This window comes from Astyanax mexicanus, chromosome 21, assembly GCF_023375975.1.
Source record: "Astyanax mexicanus isolate ESR-SI-001 chromosome 21, AstMex3_surface, whole genome shotgun sequence".
NCBI lineage: Eukaryota > Metazoa > Chordata > Actinopteri > Characiformes > Acestrorhamphidae > Astyanax > Astyanax mexicanus.
In genome coordinates this window covers 30,921,177-30,942,192 of record NC_064428.1, presented here as the reverse complement: position 1 = coordinate 30,942,192, position 21,016 = coordinate 30,921,177, and the positions used below count along the sequence as shown (strand labels likewise).

General features: G+C 41.7%; 1 protein-coding gene across 3 annotated transcripts; it reads right to left on the bottom strand.

The window, feature by feature from the left end:
• Nucleotides 1-3,070: 3,070 nt before the first annotated feature.
• zc3h13 (zinc finger CCCH-type containing 13) lies at nucleotides 3,071-20,888 on the bottom strand. Of its 3 annotated transcripts, none has more exons than XM_007246656.4 (22): nucleotides 20,701-20,888; nucleotides 19,536-19,682; nucleotides 19,326-19,438; nucleotides 19,110-19,224; nucleotides 18,895-19,006; nucleotides 18,064-18,191; nucleotides 17,901-17,945; nucleotides 17,222-17,406; nucleotides 16,863-17,063; nucleotides 16,538-16,696; nucleotides 15,405-15,766; nucleotides 14,410-14,862; nucleotides 13,879-14,115; nucleotides 12,371-12,905; nucleotides 12,037-12,149; nucleotides 10,708-11,478; nucleotides 9,082-9,594; nucleotides 8,014-8,604; nucleotides 6,924-7,067; nucleotides 5,583-5,783; nucleotides 4,740-4,903; nucleotides 3,071-3,655 (listed from the first exon to the last, which is right to left on the bottom strand). In XM_007246656.4, the coding sequence occupies exons 2-22, from the start codon at nucleotides 19,671-19,673 to the stop codon at nucleotides 3,500-3,502; spliced, it is 5,436 nt and encodes a 1,811-aa protein (XP_007246718.3). In that variant the 5' UTR covers nucleotides 19,674-19,682; nucleotides 20,701-20,888; the 3' UTR covers nucleotides 3,071-3,499. The 3 variants fall into 3 exon arrangements, with proteins under 3 accessions (XP_007246718.3, XP_007246719.3, XP_007246720.3); XM_007246657.4 differs by having other exon boundaries at nucleotides 6,924-7,064; XM_007246658.4 differs by having other exon boundaries at nucleotides 9,082-9,579.
• Nucleotides 20,889-21,016: the final 128 nt, after the last annotated feature.

The window sequence follows — 21,016 nt, the reverse complement described above, 5'->3', positions numbered from 1 at the left end:
TTGGTAATCACATTTTTTGCTATCCAGGATCAGGTGATCTGTCTTACTTTTAAGCCAGTTTTTCAAAGCAATATTGGATTGGATCAACCTCATCCAGAAACACAGTTTTCAGGATTAGCTAATCCGGATTACCAGCTATGTAAAAAACAGATAGAAGAACCAACAGGGGTTGATGACTCCTTTTCTTGCAGTAACAAGATACTGCTTATTGCAAAACAATACGAGCAATTGAGCGTTTAAATGGAGTTCTGCAGAGACGCTTTGCATGACTTAACTATTTGCGAGTCGAACCACGGGGAGCATGCAACATAACACTTGCATGTATTGTCCTGCCCAATGTTGCTACCAGACGCAATGTCCCTCTCTGTGATGTTCATGATGCACCTGAGCCTGTTGAAGAACCAGAACAAACTCTGGTGTTCTATGCAATTGTTCAAAATTATTTTTGACAGCTTCATATCTGATGAATGTTTCTTTGACATTAATATACAGTGATGAATGACAGTGACGTAGATGAAAAAAAATCAATTTATTATTTTTGTTTGTTATTGAAATCTTTTGAGGGGTTTATTTAATGGGGTCAAGATTGTTTTTATTTTTACGTTACTATAGAAAAAGGCTTAATTGGTAGCCAATGTCTACTTTATTACTGTAACGGTTAAACAGGTCAAGTGCAAAACAGAAATAAAAGTATATAACAGTTACACTAAATTGTACAAATGTATTTTTTTTTTACTTTAAAACTTTGATTTTAAAGTTTTACCACATTTTCTTCATGAAATCCACTTTGAAATCCTACCCCTTGTTGGGATCAGGGTAATCCTGTTTTTTAGGATCAAAGTTATCCAAATCCTACTGAAAAGTTTTGAACAACAGAAACTGAAGGTTTGATCCATTTACAAACTAGGATTGGATTACGTGATCTGATCCGATTTCAGAATGCTTCTTTTCCTTTTGAACAACCCGTTTTTCAGATTTGATCCAATCCGATAACCAAAATCCGATCAGATTTCCTTTGAACAACTGGCCCCTGGAATTCAGAACGAGTGCCCCAAACGCACACAGGCGACAGACTTTTTTTCTCTAATTGCGTGTGGGAAGGAGAGAGAGAAAACAGAGAGGGTTCTGATTGGCCTGTTCTCTGCAAAGAGTCTGTGAGACAGCCAATCAGTTTTTAGTGTGGGCGGGCAGTGTTTTTCCCCCCTGCCGGACGGGATTTTTTCACTGAGTGAGAAAAAGCAGATCATGGCAGAGGCAATATTAATATTTTTTGTAATATGATATGAAATGTTTTTGATGTTGTGCAATTTTTGTGATATTATAACTGTCAATTCTTGTCAAATAAAGGCTTTTTTTCCAAAAAAAAAAAAAAAAAAAGGAACGCAGAGGCAGGGCCTTCCAAAAAGAAAAAAGATAAAACTCATATCATTTCACCTCTAAATACTCTAAACTAAAAAAAAACGTAAAATTAATTAATATAAATTTAAAGTTTCGTTATCCTTTGGTGTGTGTGCAAGTTTTTTTTTGTTGTTTTTTTTTTTTGGCGGGGGCAGGGAGGTTGGGGGGGATTAACCTCCCTGAAATCAACTTTTGTACCTGGGAAGTCTGACGTACCATAGCTGAATAGTTATGCCATAATATTAGAACATTAATCAAATACGACTATTCACTGTATACCAGCTCTATCTCTTAACAACACAACAGGTGACTCTGCCTCATACAGCTGACCGAGAAAATCCGGGAAAGATCATCTAAGCAAGAGGTGCTACTTTGAAGAATCTTAAATATAAAACATATTCTGGTTTAACACTGCTAACTAACCTATAGAGCAGAGTTCACTAATAGGCAGACCGCGGTCGGGGTCTGGACCCAAATGTTGTCCAATGCGGACCCAAACCTACTGATAAGGATTTAGTTGTATACACGCTTTGCAGCGCAGGAAATCACAGACCAATCACGTGTGGGGTAAGATCAGCAAACGCTCTCTTCAGTCAATCAGATCTGTGCAGATGCGGTAAGGAAAAAATAAATAAAAGACACTGCTCCTCACGCGGGAACGAACCCGCGTTGTCAGGGTCGTGGTCCCGCGGCCGTGAAAAAACGCCTTCATAAGGAGATAGAGAGCCCGAGAACGGGCGGAAACTAAAGTCATGCCGAGCGCGACAGAGAGACAGGTGAGAAATGTATACAAAATCTGACCAGAGAGGCATTTATATTTATTATTATCATTATTATTATTCAGTTCAAGCAACCTTACAGGATATAGCACTTAATTATAACACAAGTTAACAATCGGTCCGGTCCTTGGCCTGTCGAAACTGGACCATACTGAATTCTAATTAAATACCCCTGCTATAGAGAACTGAAGGCCTATCCTAATGTTTACCATATAAGAAAACAACAGGGTATGAGACCCATAGTAAAAAAAAAAAAAAAAAAGTAGAAAATACATTGCTAACCAAGAAAAAATAAAATCATGGTAAGTGGGTAACTAAGTGCCCCAATGGATGCACCAGTTATTTAAATCTAATTTCTCAGCTGGGGTTCTGTAAGCTTTCTTTAAGCACTGACATCCTTAATGTGCTTATCAAAGCATACTGTCGATACTTTATGAAGAGCAAATATATTGCACAGCCCTAGAAAGTCATACAACGCTCTACTAAAGGAAGAAACTAGAAGAAACCGTTTGGATATCAGCGAGATTGGTTTGATGACTGTTGGTGTCCTTTACCAGCGGGAAAATCATTGTTAGTTCCATTTAGTGAAAGGAAAAATTCTTTATCAGGAACCAAAATCAGTGAAGTAGTTGAAGAAAATGGGAAACCCTGCTTTCTGATTGGAAGCCACTGCTGCACATCACTGTTCATTTACATAAAATTGTGCAGTGTGATGCAGAAGTTGCCCACTTTGGCTCGTTCACTTTCACTGCTTGCTCCAGTCCTGCTTATATTATTTTGCTAAATAGACACAATAATTTGTTAACAATCTTTTTTTTCCCTTGTTCTTCCATGCTTAAGGTGTCACGTAATATTAAATAAGCAATAACACCAACAAAAATAAGACTCAGGACAAAGATGAGATCATTTTAATGCACATACATGTCTAATACACAACGCACATTACATCAAACAAACATGAAGCAACTGCAGCAGAAATGAAAACAGACATTACAAAAAGATTCTCTAAAACAATGAAGGTCAAACAAGATCTCATCCTCACCCCCTCCCCCTCCCCCACAAGTCTCTGCCACACTTTAAAAAAACAAAGTTCATTGGCTGCCAATCACACATACAGCATCTTCATAGGCTAGCATTCTACCAGTCTCTATGGGTCTGTTCTCCCGAGCCTGTGGCAACCATCCTCCATTAGCACTGACTTTACACACAGTTTCAGTTGCAGTGTTGTAGAACAGTAGAACAGTAGGCGGTGATATGAGTTAATGACAGCCAGGACTGATCCTAGGTCAGTCTTCATGCTCTTTACTCACTGGGGTGCCGTCTCAGGGCACGCGCACCTCGGCCGAAGTGCTAGCCATGGAGGCCGGCTCAGCCTTCTCCTGCCCAGCTGCCATTTTCTTCTTAAAGAGCCGCACGCTGAGCTGCAGCAGCTCCTGATCCACCACTGGGGCGCTGGTGTAGATCTGCTTAGTTGTCCCCTGAATTACATGACAAGAAAAAAACACACAGGTCATAAATAAATAATAGAATAATAATAGAAATAATAGAGTTTACTAACCAAGGCTTTAAAAACAGAAGCAAAAGAAACATGACAGTAATAATATCCAGTGGTCCTAGCGGTCACTATGGTCTTGCTAGGTGGTGGTGATAATATCTCTCAGGTGGTTGCTACAGTCTTGCTACATGGTTGCAAGGGCATCTCAAAGGGTTGCTACAGTCTTGCTAGGTGGTTGCAATGATATCTCTCAGGTGGTTGCTACAGTGTTGCTAGATGGTTGCTATGGCCTTGCTAGGTGTTTGCAATGATATCTCTCAGGTGGTTGCTACAGTGTTGCTAGATGGTTGCTATGGCCTTGCTAGGTGTTTGCAATGATATCTCTCAGGTGGTTGCAACAGTGTTGCTAGATGGCTGCTATGGCCTTGCTAGATGTTTGCAATGATATTTCTCAGGTGGTTGCTACAGTGTTGCTATGCGGTAGCAAGGTTATCTCATGGGGTTGCTATAGTCTTGCTAGGTGTTTGCAATGGTATCTCTCAGGTGGTTGCTACAGTGTTGCTAGATGGTTGCTATGGCCTTGCTAGGTGTTTGCAATAGTATCTCTCAGGTGGTTGCTACAGTCTTGCTATGTGGTAGCAAGAGCATCTCATGGGGTTGCTATAGTCTTGCTAGGTGGTTGCAATGGTATCTCTCAGGTGGTTGCTACAATCTTTCTATGTGGTTGCAAGGGTTTCTCAGGGGGTTGCTACTGTCTACCTCTGTGGTTGTAATTGTATCTCTCAGGTGGTTGCTACAGTCTTGCTATGATGTTGCAAGGGTATCTCTGGTAGCTGCTACAGTCTTGCAGGGTGGTTGTAGTGATATCTCTTAAGGACCCTGCCACAATCTTGCTAGCTGGTGTTTGCTATGGTATCCCAGATGGAATGTTGTATGTGTATATACTGTATTAAGATGTTAAAAAACACATATCATGCCAGGAACCATGTAAAAGTATAAAAGTATATACCCTGACAAACATGTTCAAGAAAAAGAGTCTGTTTATCTGTTAAAAACTGTAAAATTACCTTCTCGTTTTTAAGCAGCTGCCTGCGGATGGCGATGTCTCGGCGGGCACACAGAGCTTTACAGCACGGCCCGAGGTTCCTCAGCAGACTCGCCCTCTCAGTCTTTCTGTTGAGGGCGGCCATGTTCAGCGCTCCCAAGTCATGCTCAAACAGCTTCTCTGCATCTGTTTAAAATAAATAGATAAATAAATAAATAAAAAACACGAACAAAATTAAACATTTGGCTGAAAGATGAGAAGTGAACACACCGTTTCTATTCAACTACAATTTATCCAATCATATCCTCAAACATATCTGTCTCATATAATAGTATACCCCAAAAGAACTTTTTTTTTTTTTTTTTTGCAATGTTTGGATTAATAAGTTCGGTTGCCATGTATTTGGTAACTTAACCTTAAATAAATAATAATTTTAGATGCATACTTTTTTTTTTTGCTTACGTACCACAGTGTACTCTGTGTGTATGGAAGTGCCGTTACTGATGTGCCATTATTGTTACTGTTAACATGAAAAAACACTGGTAAATAAGTCATTGGTCATTTTCATTTAAGGAACGGAAAGTCGATACTGTCATTTATATCCATGATAATCTGGCTGCTAACACTATAGTAAAACTATACTAGTAGTTAGGTCTTCCACGATAATTACATTATTGGTTTATCAAACAATAAATGGACATTACATCAATAATATTTGATAATGGTAATGTTGTCTGTTGTGTTTATTTGTATGTTTGTTCACCAATTTGTGACTAGAAACGATTCATTCAATATGGGAACTGAAGATGACTTTACACATGTTTATATAAGAGGTTCAATTAAGTAACTGGATGTGCTCTCTCACCTTTTGTATCCTCCAGCTCTTTGGCACAGACCTCCTTAACCCGGCTGAGGAGCTGGGGTCCAGCGAGTCGTCGGGATACCCCCGCCCTCAGGAGAACAGCACCGGGGGTGAATCTCAGAAGAGCAGCTCCTGGAGTTCGTGGCTCCTGCTTCTGTTTTGGCATCAGACTGGACCAGTCCACATCGATCACATCCAATGGCCCTGAGGAGGAAATGCAGGAGGAGGAGGAGTCAGGTTGAGCAGCTTCTAAAAATCTAAAGTAAGCTAAATAAGCAATCTAATTTTAAATTTGTCCATTTAATAAATCACACAGTGATGGACATTTTAAGCAATCAGTGCTCAAGTAAGTCAGTCAGATATATCGCTAGTCGGTCATCCTTTTTATGCATTTGCTTTTGTTTTGTTTTTTTAAGTAAATAACTTCTTTAGCAGTTTATCTTTGGTACAATGTACAATGCAAAGTTGGGGTTATGTAACTCACATGCCTACAGTGCTGACTATGCTATCTAAAAGAAATTAAGGCAATTATAAGGCATTTTTGGGACCTTTGGAAGAGAGTTGAAGGACATTTTGAGACAAAATATGGCCTTTAGATAAAAAATTTTAAGACTTAAGGATCTGCAGATATTAAGCCCTCTTTTATATGTTGGGTTTTTACTTTATATGTATTTTTAAACATACATTCTTACATTTTTAAACATTATTTTCTTAATAATGTTAATGGCTGTCTGTTTTGTGAATTTTGAAGGAGTTTTAAGTACTCTTAAATTTTAGGGAGAAGAGGTTCTCCAGTGGAACTGAGCTGTCAGCTTCTTATTGACTGAATGTCTGACCTGTGGCAATAGGAGGATTTTCATTGGTTATTGTGTTGTTCGAGCATGTATTTAAATTGGGATGGTGTTATCTCTTGTCTTTTAACCGCGATGAATCCTGAGTGCTGAAATGCTTTGGTAATAAAATCTCCATTCAAAAAGTGTTGCTGGGACTTTTTTTTTTGGGTAACTCGATTTTATTACCAAACATCTCACTGTACAGTGGAGTTGAACCAGATTAATCTACTTACAAGATCTGCAAATACACTGTTTAGATGCTGTATTTTAATAAATGCTATAACTGTTTCTATGCAATTTTCAACAATGCCCCATTTTTATGAATTTATTGCTCGTATGCAATTACATATTTAAACAGGTGATCCCAAGAAAGTGGATGTAAATACACCAAATAATATTTTACTCACAGTACATTCTTGAACTACAACTTACTACAGAAATAGCATCAAAAACCATGAATGTTGTATTGAATTGTATTGTATTCAGAAAATTGCTAGGTGTGTTTGAGTACCTGAACTCTTATCCTCATCCTGCTGCTCATCTCTCTTCTGGCTGTCGGCCAAAATCTCATCCAGTTCATCGTCACTGATGGGCTCGTACTCCTCCCCACCAGAAGCTGCAGACTGCACATCCTCTCCCTTCCCATCTTCTTCTTCTGGTTGAAAGAAGCACAGAAACACAGACAATGTGAGTTAAACAGAGCCCTGTATTTAAAAACCTGACTCAGCCAATTCTTAGAGAAACTTGTAGCAATTTTGCAAGTGTGAGGCATATTTGACACATAATAAGAATTAAAACATGTTCCACTGCCCGCTTTTAGAAGGACCGTATTTTTCACACTATAAGGCGCACTTAAAATCCTTTAATTTTCCACAACATTTTCAGTGCGCCTTATTATCTGGTGCACCTTATGTATAAATTTGACCAAGTAAAGCCAGGTTGGAGCAGTATTAGCATAAGTCATTCACTGCGGCAAGCCCTAGCTCTTCACAGCCCAAAGGCAAGAATATATAAACTGTAGCCTGCACATTTACTATGATAAAATAAGCGACGTGGGACGAAACACTAGATAATATCGCCCTGGCTTACCGGCACACGCAGGGTTTCTCAGTGCAGTGCTGTTGGGTGGCATATTAGTTGCTAACTGCGGCCAATGCTAGCGGTTAGCCGCTAATGCTGCTGCACCCAGCCTTAGTGCAAATCTGGAAATCTAAGCTTACACTACATAAACAGAAGCGCTTTACTCACCCAAATAAGCCATTTTCAGGAGAGAAATCTGTGTAGGTTAAAATCCTAGTGTCGCATAATGCGCCTCCGTTGCGCCTTATGAATAAAATTAGACCAGAAAATAGACGCTTATTAATAGTGCGCCTTATAATCTGGTGTGGCTTACAGAGTGAAAAATACGGTAATGGTCCACTAATGTAGAGCATATCCTTTAAAGGTGATTCAAAGTGTGAATAACATTTCCAGACTGTAGGGGGAGCCCAGGAGCAAGTAATACTAATAACGCTACTAACATAATGATTTTAAGTTTTTGTATTGCAAAACCCAATATATATATACATATATTTTAGCCCATTTACAACAAAATTACTCACCATCAAGGCTGTCCACTTTCTCTGTCTCGCAGGGCTCGATCTGTGTGTGCAGTTCATCTGTAGTGCTGGGTTTATCTGCATCCATAAGAGCTTCTCTGGGCAGGAGAGGCTCATAGTCTCCCCGTTCTGTCCTCATATCCGCTCTGCTCTTGGGTTCCCCCAGTGGTGGGAAGTCAAACGGCAGCATCCGTTCCCGATCCCCTCTGTCCCGCTCTCTCTCGCGGTCTCTGTCCCGTTCTCGCTCCCTCTCCCCGCGGTCTCGATCCAGGCGTTCGTGTGGCAGCAGTCCCTCAGGCAGCATCCGCTCCCTCTCACGCATCTCTCTCAGGTCCCGCTCTCTGATTGGCTCCCGATTGCCACGGAGGAGGAGTGGCTCCCGTCCACGGACAGGCCACTCGCGCGGCTCCGGCTCCCATTCACGCTGCTGCCCGGGCATTGGCTGATTCGGTGGCTGTCTGTGGTCCTTCCTGTCCCTCTCGAACTGATCCCGCTCGCGCTCGCGGCTGTCGTAGGAGCCTGCACGAGAGCGGCCCTGTCGCTCTGACTCTGGAGAGCTGCGTCTCGAGCTGTGGCTGCGCGAGTCCTGCCGGTCTGCAGATCAACAGAACACACAAACGAAAAATGTAGTACTTGTAGTACTCTGTAGTACTTGATTCTTTTTTTTTGTTAGTTTTATACCCCTGATTTTTTGCTGAATTAATTATTAGAAAAAATCCTAATCATTTTTATTTCCTAAATTTTAAACTTTGCTTTAAAAAAAGCATTTGGGTTTAATTTTTTTCGCTTTGACTTTTAACTCTCATTTTTAGCTCTCCTCTATTTCCCTAAACCAATTACTTTACTCACTTACTAGAACTTCCCTATCCCTTGCAGTACCACCCTCCACCTATTTTCCAATTGCCACCAATGACTATTAGGAAGCCAATGTGTCTGAAGGAAAGGACCGCATCCCTAGCTCTAAAACGTCAGCCCACAATTATGAGTGATTGTGAGAGAGTATAGCAAATTGTGTTCTCTCGGACTCGGGCTGCTGATGCAAAGCATATTGTAGTTCTTTTGTGCTCTTACCTGAAGATGTGCTGCGACTCGGTTCTCCCCTCCTCAGCTGGTCAATCCTCGACTTCCTCTCTCCTCCCATCGTCTCGTTCACTGCTGCTGCTGCTGCTGCTGCTCTCTCCCTCTCGCGCTCCCTCTCTCTCTCCCTTTCCCGCTCCCTCTCTCTGTCCCGGTCGCGAGAGTTGCCTCCGTGCATGCGGCCTCTACGTGAGCGCACCCCAGGCTGCCCCTCATCTACACGGTGGGCGGAGTCACTGGAGGGGGACCGGAGCCTGCGGGAGGACGCCCGGCTCTGGTTGCTGCCCATGCTGCCACTGCGCTGCTGCTGCTGCATTGGTTGTTGTTGCTGCTGCTGGGAGTCCTGTGGCTTACGCAGCATGAGCTGGGGCAGGAGAGGCTGCAGGGGTAATGCCTGCATCAGCATGGGTGGGTCCGGAAGTAAGGGGGCGATGTTTCGCCCTCGTCTGGGGGGCAGCTCGGCAGGGAGCAGCCGCTCTGGAGGTCGCTCACCTGTAGGAATTGAAACTGCTAGAATTTTAGCATCAATGCAGCATCAATCAACATTGAGCTGATACTATTTAGAGACGGCACAATACCAATATTTTGAGAATCATTATTTACTATTTTTATATATATATATATATATATATATATATATATATATATATATATATATATATATATATATATATATATATATATATATATTAGGCAAATATATGTTATATATGGGGCATAGGAATGATTTGGCAAAGACAGTTTTTCTCAGACAAAAGTTAAGTCTTGTTCAATAGTATTTTTTATTTTCAATGGAAAATGCCCACTCAAAATGCAGAGCAGTCCAAGACTGGCCTAATCCCTCACCAGAAAACTCCTCTCATATGTGCAAAAGTTTATACACACTGCTCTTCAAAAACTGATTCTTGTTAGGCCAGAGGGGTAGGGGGAAGTGCTACAGCTACATGGCCTTTTAAAAAAGAAACTTTTCAGAGGCCCACTTAAACTGAGGGTTTGAGAATCACTGGCAAGATGGTGGCACAAACAACCAAAGAAACCCAAAAATGTGAGTGTTTTTCTTTGTTAAAAAAAGAAGATAACCATTATTTTACCATAATTCCATAAAGTTCAAATGTGTAGTTTTAATGTTTTATGGTAATTTTCTTAAAAACAAGCATAAAAAACATCACTATTAATTAGTCTCAGTAGCTTTCTCATTCCACCTCAAATAGAGCAACAGACAACAGAGGCTGCAGCATTTAAGGTGGAACGGAAAAATTAAATAGAATAAAAGCTAATAAAAGCTCATTAAGGACTGGACAACAATGATTAATTGCTGCATCACCTGCCCCCTTTCTGAAGACAAATAATAAAGCCCTAAAGTAAACTAGTTTACCAGCAGCAGCAGCTAGGTTGCTGAACTTTAGCGCTCCACTGCTATACCTTGTTATATCTATATGAAGTGTTGGAAAGTTTGTCACAAATCATAGGGGGAGGATTGGATTTCACCCCTTGCCCCCTTGGAACAGGGTTATACTTACACATACAAAATGAGAAATGGGATTCGGCCTAGTCCAAATTTCATTACATGGTTCAAAATTACTTGAAAGTTTGGGTTTCTTCCAAATCATCCACACTCACCTGGTAGTGAAGCAGAAGCGGTATCAGCCCGTTCCGGAACATCTTCATCCGACCAATCGCTGAAGTTCGTGTCCATTTTCAGTAGCGGTGCTGCCGCATGACGTCCAGCCATAAGGGCTCTCTGAGAGGGGAGGTCCTCTTTATTGATTGGTGGAGGAGTGCGTGGGCCACGTCGCCTCTTGCTGAGCGGGTGCTGAGCGGCCTGCTCGTCCTCAGAAACGTCCGACTCGGCACCTCGTGAACGCTTGCGCTTTCGGTCCACGGCTTTCTTCTTGCCTGTCTTACGAGGAGACATAAGTGGCCGAGGAGCTTCGGAGGGGGCAGCGGAAGAGGCAGAAAGAGGTGGCTCTGGGTTAAAACGGTCTCCAGGCCCAGCAGCATTGCCCTCCTCCTCTTTTCTGTTCTTCTTCAGATTCTTTTTCTGAGACTTGGTCTTCTTTTTTGCTTCCTCGTGGACGGCAGTGGCGGAGTCTCGTCCTTCAGGGGCAGCAGGGGCCGGAGGCGGGGTGCCTGCATCTCTCTGATCCTTCACCCTCCGAGGTTCAGGAGCAGCTGTGGTGAGGGCAGCCTCTGGAGGAGGATCAGCACGTCGTTCTGCCCCTCTACCGCGAGCCTCCACCTCCTCGTAGCGCCCACGTCCATCTTTCTTGTCGACACGGCGGTCTTCTTCCCTCCAGCGGGTGGCAGACTTATCGTCGGTGGATAAGCGTGGTGGGGAGCGGCTGGTCTCCTGAGGACGCACCACCTGACTTAGAAGTCTATGTTTTTCACCTGTGGAGAAATAAACAAGTAAAACTTTTAAAATGCTACTTAAAGAATTAATTGCATTGCTATACTGCACATTTGATTCATTTTTTTTGTGTTTTTTTTAGTTTGTAGAATATTGTTAGTTCGGAGAGTAGTCTTTTCAAGTGTTGTGCCAAATGCTGCCTCCCTGCCAGATTTCTACACCTTTTAAATGTACAAGCAACAGAATGAGCGTAACAGATTTCCTTCAGATTCCATTTATTTATGTCTATTAATAAAGCTATTCTACAGTTACAGTACATACAGGAGTGCGAGGAGCAATGGAAGCCAGATTTAGGCACAATACCAATTGTTGAACAAATTAAAATAGCCCGCTTTAACTTCATGTAATTGGTCTGAAAAAAGAACCACCCAAAGAAAAGCCCTTAATATTCCATAATGCATTTTGCATTTAACTATAACTCTAAACCAGACAATATAGGTGTGAAAGTGCCCTAAATCACCCTTTACAGCTTACAAATTGCTACCTAGCTAGAAATAAATTGTGAGGACCCAAAATCATTTATTGAAGCTAAAAGCTACCTTTTTCCTCAGTGCTGTTATAGCCATCACTCTCTACAGGGCTGGTTTCCCGCACTTTTTTCGGGGAGGGCCGAGGACTGGGGCTGTTCTCCACACGGTGCCTCTTGCGTCCACTAATGCAGAAAAAATACAGCATGTTTAGTAATGATCACAGAACTACTTACTGGTCATTGTTTAGCAATAAAACATCTTCTCAGGGTTGACATATATATATATATATATATATATATATATATATATATTATTTATTTATTTTAACCGATTTATTTATTTATTTATTTCAGGGAAGAAAGAGAATTACATAGAAGGGTTTACCAAGTAATCATATACTCGCCTGTTCTTTCTCTCTTCATGACCGTCCCGTCCAGGACGCTCATCTCTTGACTCTTCCCTCCTCTCGCGTCTCTCCTCCCGGCACTTTTCTCTCTCCTCCCACTCCCTCTGCCTCTCCCTCTCTCTCTGCTCGCGCTCTCGCTCCCTCTCCTTTCTCTCTCGCTCCCTCTCTTTTTCACGCTCCTCCCTCTCCCGCTCTCGTTCCCTTTCACGCTCTCGTTCCCGCTCCCTCTCTCGCTCCTCCCTCTCTCTTTCCCGTTCGCGCTCCCTTTCCCGTTCCCGCTCTCGCTCTCTCTCCCTCTCTCGTTCCTCCCTCTCCCGTTCTCGCTCCCTGGCCCGCTCCCTCTCCCTCTCTGCCTCTCGCTCCTTCTCTCGTTCTCTTTCCCTCTCCCTCTCTCGCTCTCTCTCTCGCTCACGGCCACGCTCATCTCGTCTGTCTGGCTCCCCTCGTTCTCCTCTGCGCTCATCTCTCCTCTCTTCACGCTCCATTTCATCGCCCCGGCTCTGGTGACGGGTGGGAGAGGAGGCTCTCTGATCTGTTTGAGGATAGAGAAAGAAGCAAGTTTGTAAATTTTTTATGAGAATTTAAAATATTAAGATAAGTATTGTATAGAAAACTAAATGTAATTGTTCTGCCATAATCATGACCTTTAGTCACTAAGATCTCTATAACATTTCTAAACCATTACAACACGAATCAACTATCAACAACTTTGTTTTAAGCTATGGTGAGTTTTTTTTTTTTTAAATAATTATCTTGCACAAGTTTACTACCTCCTCCCAAATCTGCTGTTTTCCAAGATATGAGCTGTGCAAGGCTAGGATAATAAGGCAACTGAGGTAGCGTAGCATTCCAGCTCTCTGTTTCTTATTATCTCGATTTCACTGTAACCCTCTATGACATGAATTATATTTTTCCAGGGGAGATTTTTCAGTTTTGGAAGCCTGAGAGTCCCTATGGATGTAGCTTTGAACTTAAATTTAGATTTTGACTTTTGATAACAAGCTACTAATTTGAATCCAGTGTTTTAGAGAAAGTAAGCACCCAAACATGCAAGGTAGGAATAGGTCTCCAGGTCTAGAGAGGAGAACCCCTGCTTCTTCATGATTAATATAACAAAGGTGGTATAACTGCACAAAGCAACGAATATATATGCACAAAAAAAAAAAAAAAAAAAAAAAAATATATATATATATATATATATATATATATATATATATATATATATATATATATATATATATATATATATATATATATATATATTCTTTATATATATCTTTATTCATGACCCACTTGTGTGCCTTATTGCATTGGACATATATATGCCATGTAATTAGACCGATAAGAGTAGATCGAAAGATTGAAATTGTTATTTCTGGAACAAATAATTGTCCAACAAAAACATTTACTGTGACAGTCCTCTACATTATCCATCATCATTCTGTTTTATAAGAGTAAATTTGATTTCTCAAACTGCACAAGAGGTCAATTACAAAATTCCCAACCTCTGTCTCTGTTGTCACGTCGCTCCCTGTCCGCGTGACTTCCACGCCGGTCGTACGACGAGTCTCGTCCCTGCTCTCCACGCTGCCTGTCGTTATCATAGCGATCCCGCTCTGCACCTCTCTCTGAGGTTCTCTCAGAGCTCCGTTCTCTCAGCCCACTGCCTCGAGAGTCCCAGCTGTCATGACTGCTGCTGCCCACGATCTCACCCTGCGATGCTCGGGATGCACGGGCTGAACCTGGACAAAAAAAAAAAAAGAGGAAAAATTGTGGAGTGCATACACATTCTAACCAAGTATAAACAGCTGGTATTAAGTTACAACTGGACAATAATTTAATATTAAAGAAGAAATCTGTTATAAAATAGACTTGGGTTGTAGTGAAACATGATAACGAGTATGAACGTTAGTTGAATAGTACACGTCAATTCTCCCACAGCATTCTGAAATACAGCGCTTTTAGAATAGCAATGAGCATTATGACGCATTAGTTATTCATCTTCGCTTCCTCCTGTGCTTGGTAACTTTCTTTACCTTTGTCGACGGGCTCTGGAGCTCGTCCCCGGCCCCTCCCCGTCCTTTCGGCTCGAGAATCGTTCCTGTTCTCCCCTCTGCTCTCGCCCCGCCCCTCCTCTCGGCCATGTCCTCTTCCGTAACTCCTGTCTTCTTGAGCCAAAGGCTCTTCCTTTCTGTGGGTCTCGTTCCGATCCCTCTCGCGCTCCCGCTCTCTGTCTCTGTCTCTCTCTCGCCGCTCCAGCGATTCTCGTCCAGTGCGGTCTTTGACCTCGGGTGCGCGAGACTCTCTGGTGTCCTTGACGTCACTTTGATTGCGATGTTGTCCACGGTCGTCTCGCGTGTCTCTTCTGTCACGGTCAACACGGCGCTCACGGTTCTCCCGGGTCTCGCGTTCATCTCGTACTGAGCCCTGATCGGCCTCATAGCTGCGGTCACTGCGAGCACCGTCCTTCTCTCGCTTACCACGGCTCTCTGGACACGAGACAGACAGGGTCAGAACAGTGGACTCCAAACTCAAACAAATTCAATTAGCATTGGTACTGTTTGAATTCATTCATTTACAATGATGTGGGAATATTTGGCACTGAATATTTGGACAAAAACAGCAACAATGGCTCATTTATTTTAAGTCCTATTTTTTCAGAAGCAGCAGCAGACTGGCTGCACTGACTGCACATGTAACTTAAGTAGCACTACTGAGGTAAATTTATGATTAGAACAGCACCGCTAACTGAATAATTACTGATTTATAATAGCACTGCTGAGGTAAATGTATTGAGCTTTTTAGGTTTAATGATATGTGGTATTCTGTCTTTGTCCAAATTTTTTATTTTGCTCAATTTAGGCCTCAGCTTTCACTGAATATCTTCTATTCCTCAATTTAGTACCCCAGCTCTACATTCTTACAAAATAAAGTAACTAAAAAAACTATTCAGTCATTTGATTGTGTCAGGCTTTGCTTACATAAAAAAACACATTTGTAACAGAGAGAAAGTGTAGAAGGTCATTCCTACCGTCTCTGCGTTCCAGGCGTCTGTCCTGGGTAGGGCTCCTCTCCCTTTCACTGCGCCCCCTCTCCCTCTCCCGGCCCTGGGAGTGGTGACGGGAGGCGGGGCTAGAGCGACCCCGCCCTGAGGGCGAAGTCTCCCTGTGGGGTGTGGCTGGAGAGCGGGAGCGTGAACGGCGCGAGGCCTGAGTACCCTGGGGTGAGGAGGGAGGAAGAAGGTCCCGCTGATAGGCTGGGGAGGCAGACCCACGGCGGCGGTGAGGGGAAGGAGAATGGCGCTGGTGGGAGGAGCCTGAGTGGGAAGAAGGGGAGTGGTGGGGGTGGGCCACAGGGGAGGGGCTGCGGTGGTGACGAGGTGGAGTACGGGACCTGGAAGAAGGGTGAAATGTTTATATTTTAAAACTTAAGAAAACATGACAGGCGTGTCATGAAAATCATTTTTTGTGGACGATATATTGTCCCAGAAATTATTGCGATACACAATATTTTTGTAATTTTAAGACCATTAAATGCCACTGACATAATGTTAACAGAATAGCATTAAAAAGTAATTATACACTTTTATAAAGACAGCAAAAATTTCAATAATCATTTACTATAAATAGGTTGGGAATTATATACTTATTTCTTCACCTACTTTAGTCCACACTGTGTGTATGGAGTCACAGTTATTGAAGCATGACTGGAAAAAATACTGTTAACTGTTACATGTTTGAACAAACATACAAGTGAACACAATATCACGATTATCAAAAACTATTGAGATTACGTTCATTTATTGTACAATAAATCGATACTGCAATTATTGTGACAGGCCTACATAAGCACAAGGACACAGTGTGGAGTGGCTGTATTCTGGTCACTGGTCAATAATAACATTTATTAAATATATAAATTTCATCATAGCTTTCATTTTTAATTATTACTTTTTATTTTAACACTGGTGGTTATGCCTTCTATGATGTATTCCTGCAACACAAGCGACACTGTGGATCTACCTGAAGAATCTTTAAAAAGGTCATTTACTTAAATTTTTAAAGGTTCTTCAAATGTCACACATTTCCATTACAAACCAACAGGTATTCTTATAAAGCATCTATATTGTCATTCAGCACTAGTTTTTAAGACTTTGTGTCTCACCTCTGGGGTGAAGCCTGTTTTTGGGCAGCAGGTTTGGGGGATGTAGACTTCCTCCTCGTCGGTGGGGGAGATATCTCTCTAGAAGGGGATGACACACTGCCAGATCGTTCCTCTGAGGTCACAGACCGCTTTGCCTTGTGGGAACTGTCAGAGCGGTCCCTGCGCCAACCAGTGAACCAATGTCAGACATCAATCTTCACATGTATGCTATTATTTACAAACCAATTATATAGGAGTATAGGAATCGCTAAAGTAATGTAAAACATCACTATTATTTAATATACTGATATTTGTGTACTATCTGCTAGCATGTTTAGCTTTGTACCTGCGTTTCTCCTTCTTCTCCTTATGCTTCTCTGTGTCTCTTCCTCTCTCCTTGCCTTCTTTCTGTTTATCCTCACTCTTCTCCTTGTTCTTGTGCTTGCCTTTGTGTTTCTTGCCTCCCACAGGCAGATCTAAGGGCACAGGCGGAGGAGGGCTGGGAGTCCGTGGACCTTTCTTCTTGCCATGCCCAGACTTGGATGACCTGACCCAGAACAAGAAAGATGATTTTTAGAGACCTTGTCTGATCTGCTCCTATATGAGGGGCAACATTTGAGCACCTCAAACCTCACATACGTTTTAGAAACACGTCAACTCAAACAAAGCAGCTCATTTAAGAGGGATAAAAATAGGGCTTCTCACCTGCTCTCAGCTTCCTCTGGCCTGCTCTGCTCTGCCACAGGAGATGAGATAACAGAGGAAGAGGATGATGCTTTCTTCTCCTTCTTGCCAGAGCTGCCACTTTTCCCAGACGCCTTGCGTTTGGGGGAGCCTCCAGACTTACGGGATGAGGGTGAACCCTTGGAGCTGGAGCGCTCAGGAGTGCCCTAATTAGAAGGCAAACTTTTTAATAATAAGAATTATAAGGTTTTTAATCACAGTACACAAGTAGCTCCATGCTGTTCTTATTGATGGATGCGGTTTGAAAGACTCAAAAGGAGCCAAAACATTCAGAACACAACAAATGGTTATAGAAAATGTCTTATTATTTATAAAGTTGTTTTAATTAGCTGGTCTCAGTAAGGTTGCTGTAGTTTATCTGCGATGGTAACAGTTAGGCTTAGCATGGTTGGAGTGCATTAGCTGTAATGCTAAGTTGGGCACAATGCTAACAGTTAGGCTGAGAAGGTTGGAGCAGATAAGCCAGGAATAACAACACACAAATAAGGAAAAGTGGCATTCACAAAGATACACCAGTGTGCTCTTGCCCTGAGGCAATGGTACAATTTCTGACTGTGTGCTGAAAATGATACAGAAATTGATGAAAACAAACGGGGGGGAGAAAAAAAAAAGAAAATATGTGCTGTATGATGTGACATACTCGCTCTTTGGAAGTGCTGCCAGTCCTGGTCTTGGTGACTGATTCCTGTTTAAATAATAAGCACCATAAGCAATTGTAGGAACAGTTTGATTACAAGTCCATCTACAAAATTTCATAGACAGTTAATCAATGTAGTATCTTTAAGATTGACTGGAGGTTCTACCTCTTTTTTGATAATGATTTCTTCTCGTTTGTCCATGTTCTCTTGCTCAAGCTTCATCAGCTCGCGCTGGATCTTTTGTCTCTTCATTTCAAGGGAAAGCTCGTAGTCGTAGTCTCCGTTATCTGAATCTAAAGGGGGAATGATCAAAGAAGTCAACTTTAAGCCCTTAGTTAATAACGCTATGCATATTCAAATAAATAGTTGCTTTTGTGTAAACACTGTAATGTTTTAAATTGTCAATACAATTATAAAAAAATTACTCAACACTCAGTCTGCGTCTCCAAAAGTGCCAAAACACAACAGATTACATATTTACTCACTAAGTATCTGCACATTTCACATTTAAAGGGCAATGTTCTGGACATATGAAGAGTCATTTAAATTCCCACATTAAGCTGTTTCTATACTTATAAAGCAAGAAAGAAAGCTAGAAATAAGAGCTGTACTCAGACTTATCGACTAATCAGATAAATAATCATCCAATTAGTCAACTATCAAAATACACATTAGTAGCAGCCCTAGTTTTAATGTTTAAATCAAAATAGCCATTTCTCTGTTGCTAAGCATTATTAGATTTCCAGCCGACCACTAACTGCAAAAGGTGTAAGTTACTGAGAGTACTGATCCTTCTGAAAGCACAAATTAAAACATATAGAAACAAATTATATAGTACGTTTCAAATTCTGGAACTTTGTCTCATTTATGCCAATGGTACTATAATTCTTGTTGATGCCATGCAAAAAAAAAAAAAAAAAGAAGAAGAAGAATACACTCTATATTGATTTTTCTCAACATGAAGTGTAGCTGTGTTCATGTGGCTAGTGTTCTGACCTTCTCGATTGGCTTCCCACTCCGCTGGTTCCTCTTCGCTGGCTGGAGTTCGTTCTTTAGTGATCTTGATGTCCTCCTTCTCTCTGTGTCTACCACGGGATGAATCTCTCTGCTATTCACACAGGAATTATAATGTCTTACTGTTTGTTCCCATGCATATATACACTGTATTATTTGGATTTGCAAACCTAAAGAGTAGTAGTGACAGTCCTTACTCTTGCTGGGGGTGAAGTAGGTTCGTCTGGCTCTCTTTTTTGAGTGTCTGCATCTACATCCTGTCTCTTATTCTTCATTCTCTCCCGGAGATCCCCAGTGGGCCTCTCGGCTGACCTGCACACAAACAAAACACACACAACGTATATAAGCTGATGCCAGCACTCAAACCACCTGCGGTTTTGGTAGGTTTTGCAGCAAATCAATACCAGCCTCACCTGCTGAACGTTCCAGAAAAACCTTTGCCTCTTGATGGAGTTCCATGTGTGTAGCGACAAGTGTTGCCGTAACTGCAATTTCCAGTCTTTAGCCAATTTCTGCAGTGGGTCTGCTATAATAAAAAATTATAATAAAAAATGTTTAAAAAGAGAGCACATTTTGTACACATTCATTTTTTGTATTCAGTACCATAATATTACTGCCCTTACCTCAGCAACATTACTGCCCGTGCTGGGTCCGAGTCTTTCGAAAACGCTGGGCCGGCGAGATGGCGTGGTTGTGCTGCTGCTGCTCTCAGATATGGTCTTCGAATTCTCCACTGTCACCTTCCGCCTGATCTTGGACATTCTGCAGAGCTGCCAACAAATTAAAACAAGGCTTTAAAATACACTTGCCAGGTGGCACCCAATACAAACGCATATACCCTGTTCCCTGAATAGTTTTGTCTATTGTTCACTTTAATCTAAAATGTATATGGAGTGCATTGTTAAGATCAAGATATATTAACTCATTGACTCATTGACTTACGTTAAAATATTGTCATACCGCCTCCAAAGTACAAAACTTTTACATACAACCTTACCTTACATTAAATTAAATATCTATATCTTGCTTGTATTCTATTGTTTGTATTCTTGGAGACTGTGCTGTGTTGGTCTTTTGGCCAAATAATAATACATAATCAATAATAATAATAATTTGTAATTAACACATTTTACCTAATAGCGTTAAATTGAGTTATCTAGATTAAATGCTCAGCACAACTGTTAAAACGAATAAAGGAACGTTGTTGATTCAACGTCAGAATTTTAACATTTCAATATTAACAAACTACCATTTGAATGAATGTTTAATTACGTAATACAACCAAAAAAGTAGTTAACGTTTATTAAAAGTTCTTTCTGCTACCAGGGTAGCTAACTAGCTAGCTTTAGGTTACCAGTCAATCTGTGCAGCGAATGAATGATAGCTAGCTAGTTATCTTGGCTAAGTTGGCTAGGCTAGCTTTGCTATGCTAAGCTACGCTAAGCTAAGCTAAGCTAAACTTGTAAACAACCACCATTATGAAGAGCTAAGGGTTTCCAATGCAACGCGAATCCTAAAACATGCATTATAGTATTATATTTTTTATATATTGTCTATTTCAACTAAAATTAATTGTTAGTAACTGTTAATGCTTGTCTAACGTTTATTAAAAGCTTCCACTGAGCTAGTTTAGCAGCAACTCTGCGGCCTGAGCTAACTCGTTAGCCTAGCTAGCTATGTTAGCTAGCCTAGCGTTAGCTCCGTTAGCTGCAGCAGGCGAATCCCCGGTTCCCCCCCATCAGTTCTCCGGTTCTCTGTTTCTTCCCCGAGTGCAGCAGAACCTCTCACCCGAATTTAGGTTAAAGTACCGGGTCCAGTGTACAGACTAGCAGGGCGGTTCTCCTCCTATATGCAGTGGTAGTCCAGCAGTGGGTTCAGCGGGCTTCCCCACGCCGCCTTCATGATGATCGCTCTGCAGTCCCTCCTCCAGCTAACCGTGCCTCAGTCTCAGAGCCGCACACACACACAGCACTGTGGGGAAACTGCCTGCCCCAAGCGGTGGACTTTACATCACACACAGATCAGGCAGAACATTATGACCACCTCTTGTTTCTACACCCATTAACGTTATCCAGCTGTATCAGTTCTACATGCACAGCCTGGA

What these genes read in the sequence shown, in the direction of transcription:
- zc3h13 (XM_007246656.4), bottom strand. Translation starts at nt 19,673, where the DNA reads ATGTCCAAGATCAGGCGGAAGGTGACAGTGGAGAATTCGAAGACCATA. An exon ending in CATGAAGAGAGAAAGAACAG is followed by an intron (nt 12,150 to 12,370) that starts GCGAGTATATGA and finishes TTTCTGCATTAG; the next exon opens with TGGACGCAAGAGGCACCGTG. An exon ending in GAAAGTGGACAGCCTTGATG is followed by an intron (nt 7,068 to 8,013) that starts GTGAGTAATTTT and finishes TCTTTCAACCAG; the next exon opens with AAGAAGAAGATGGGAAGGGA.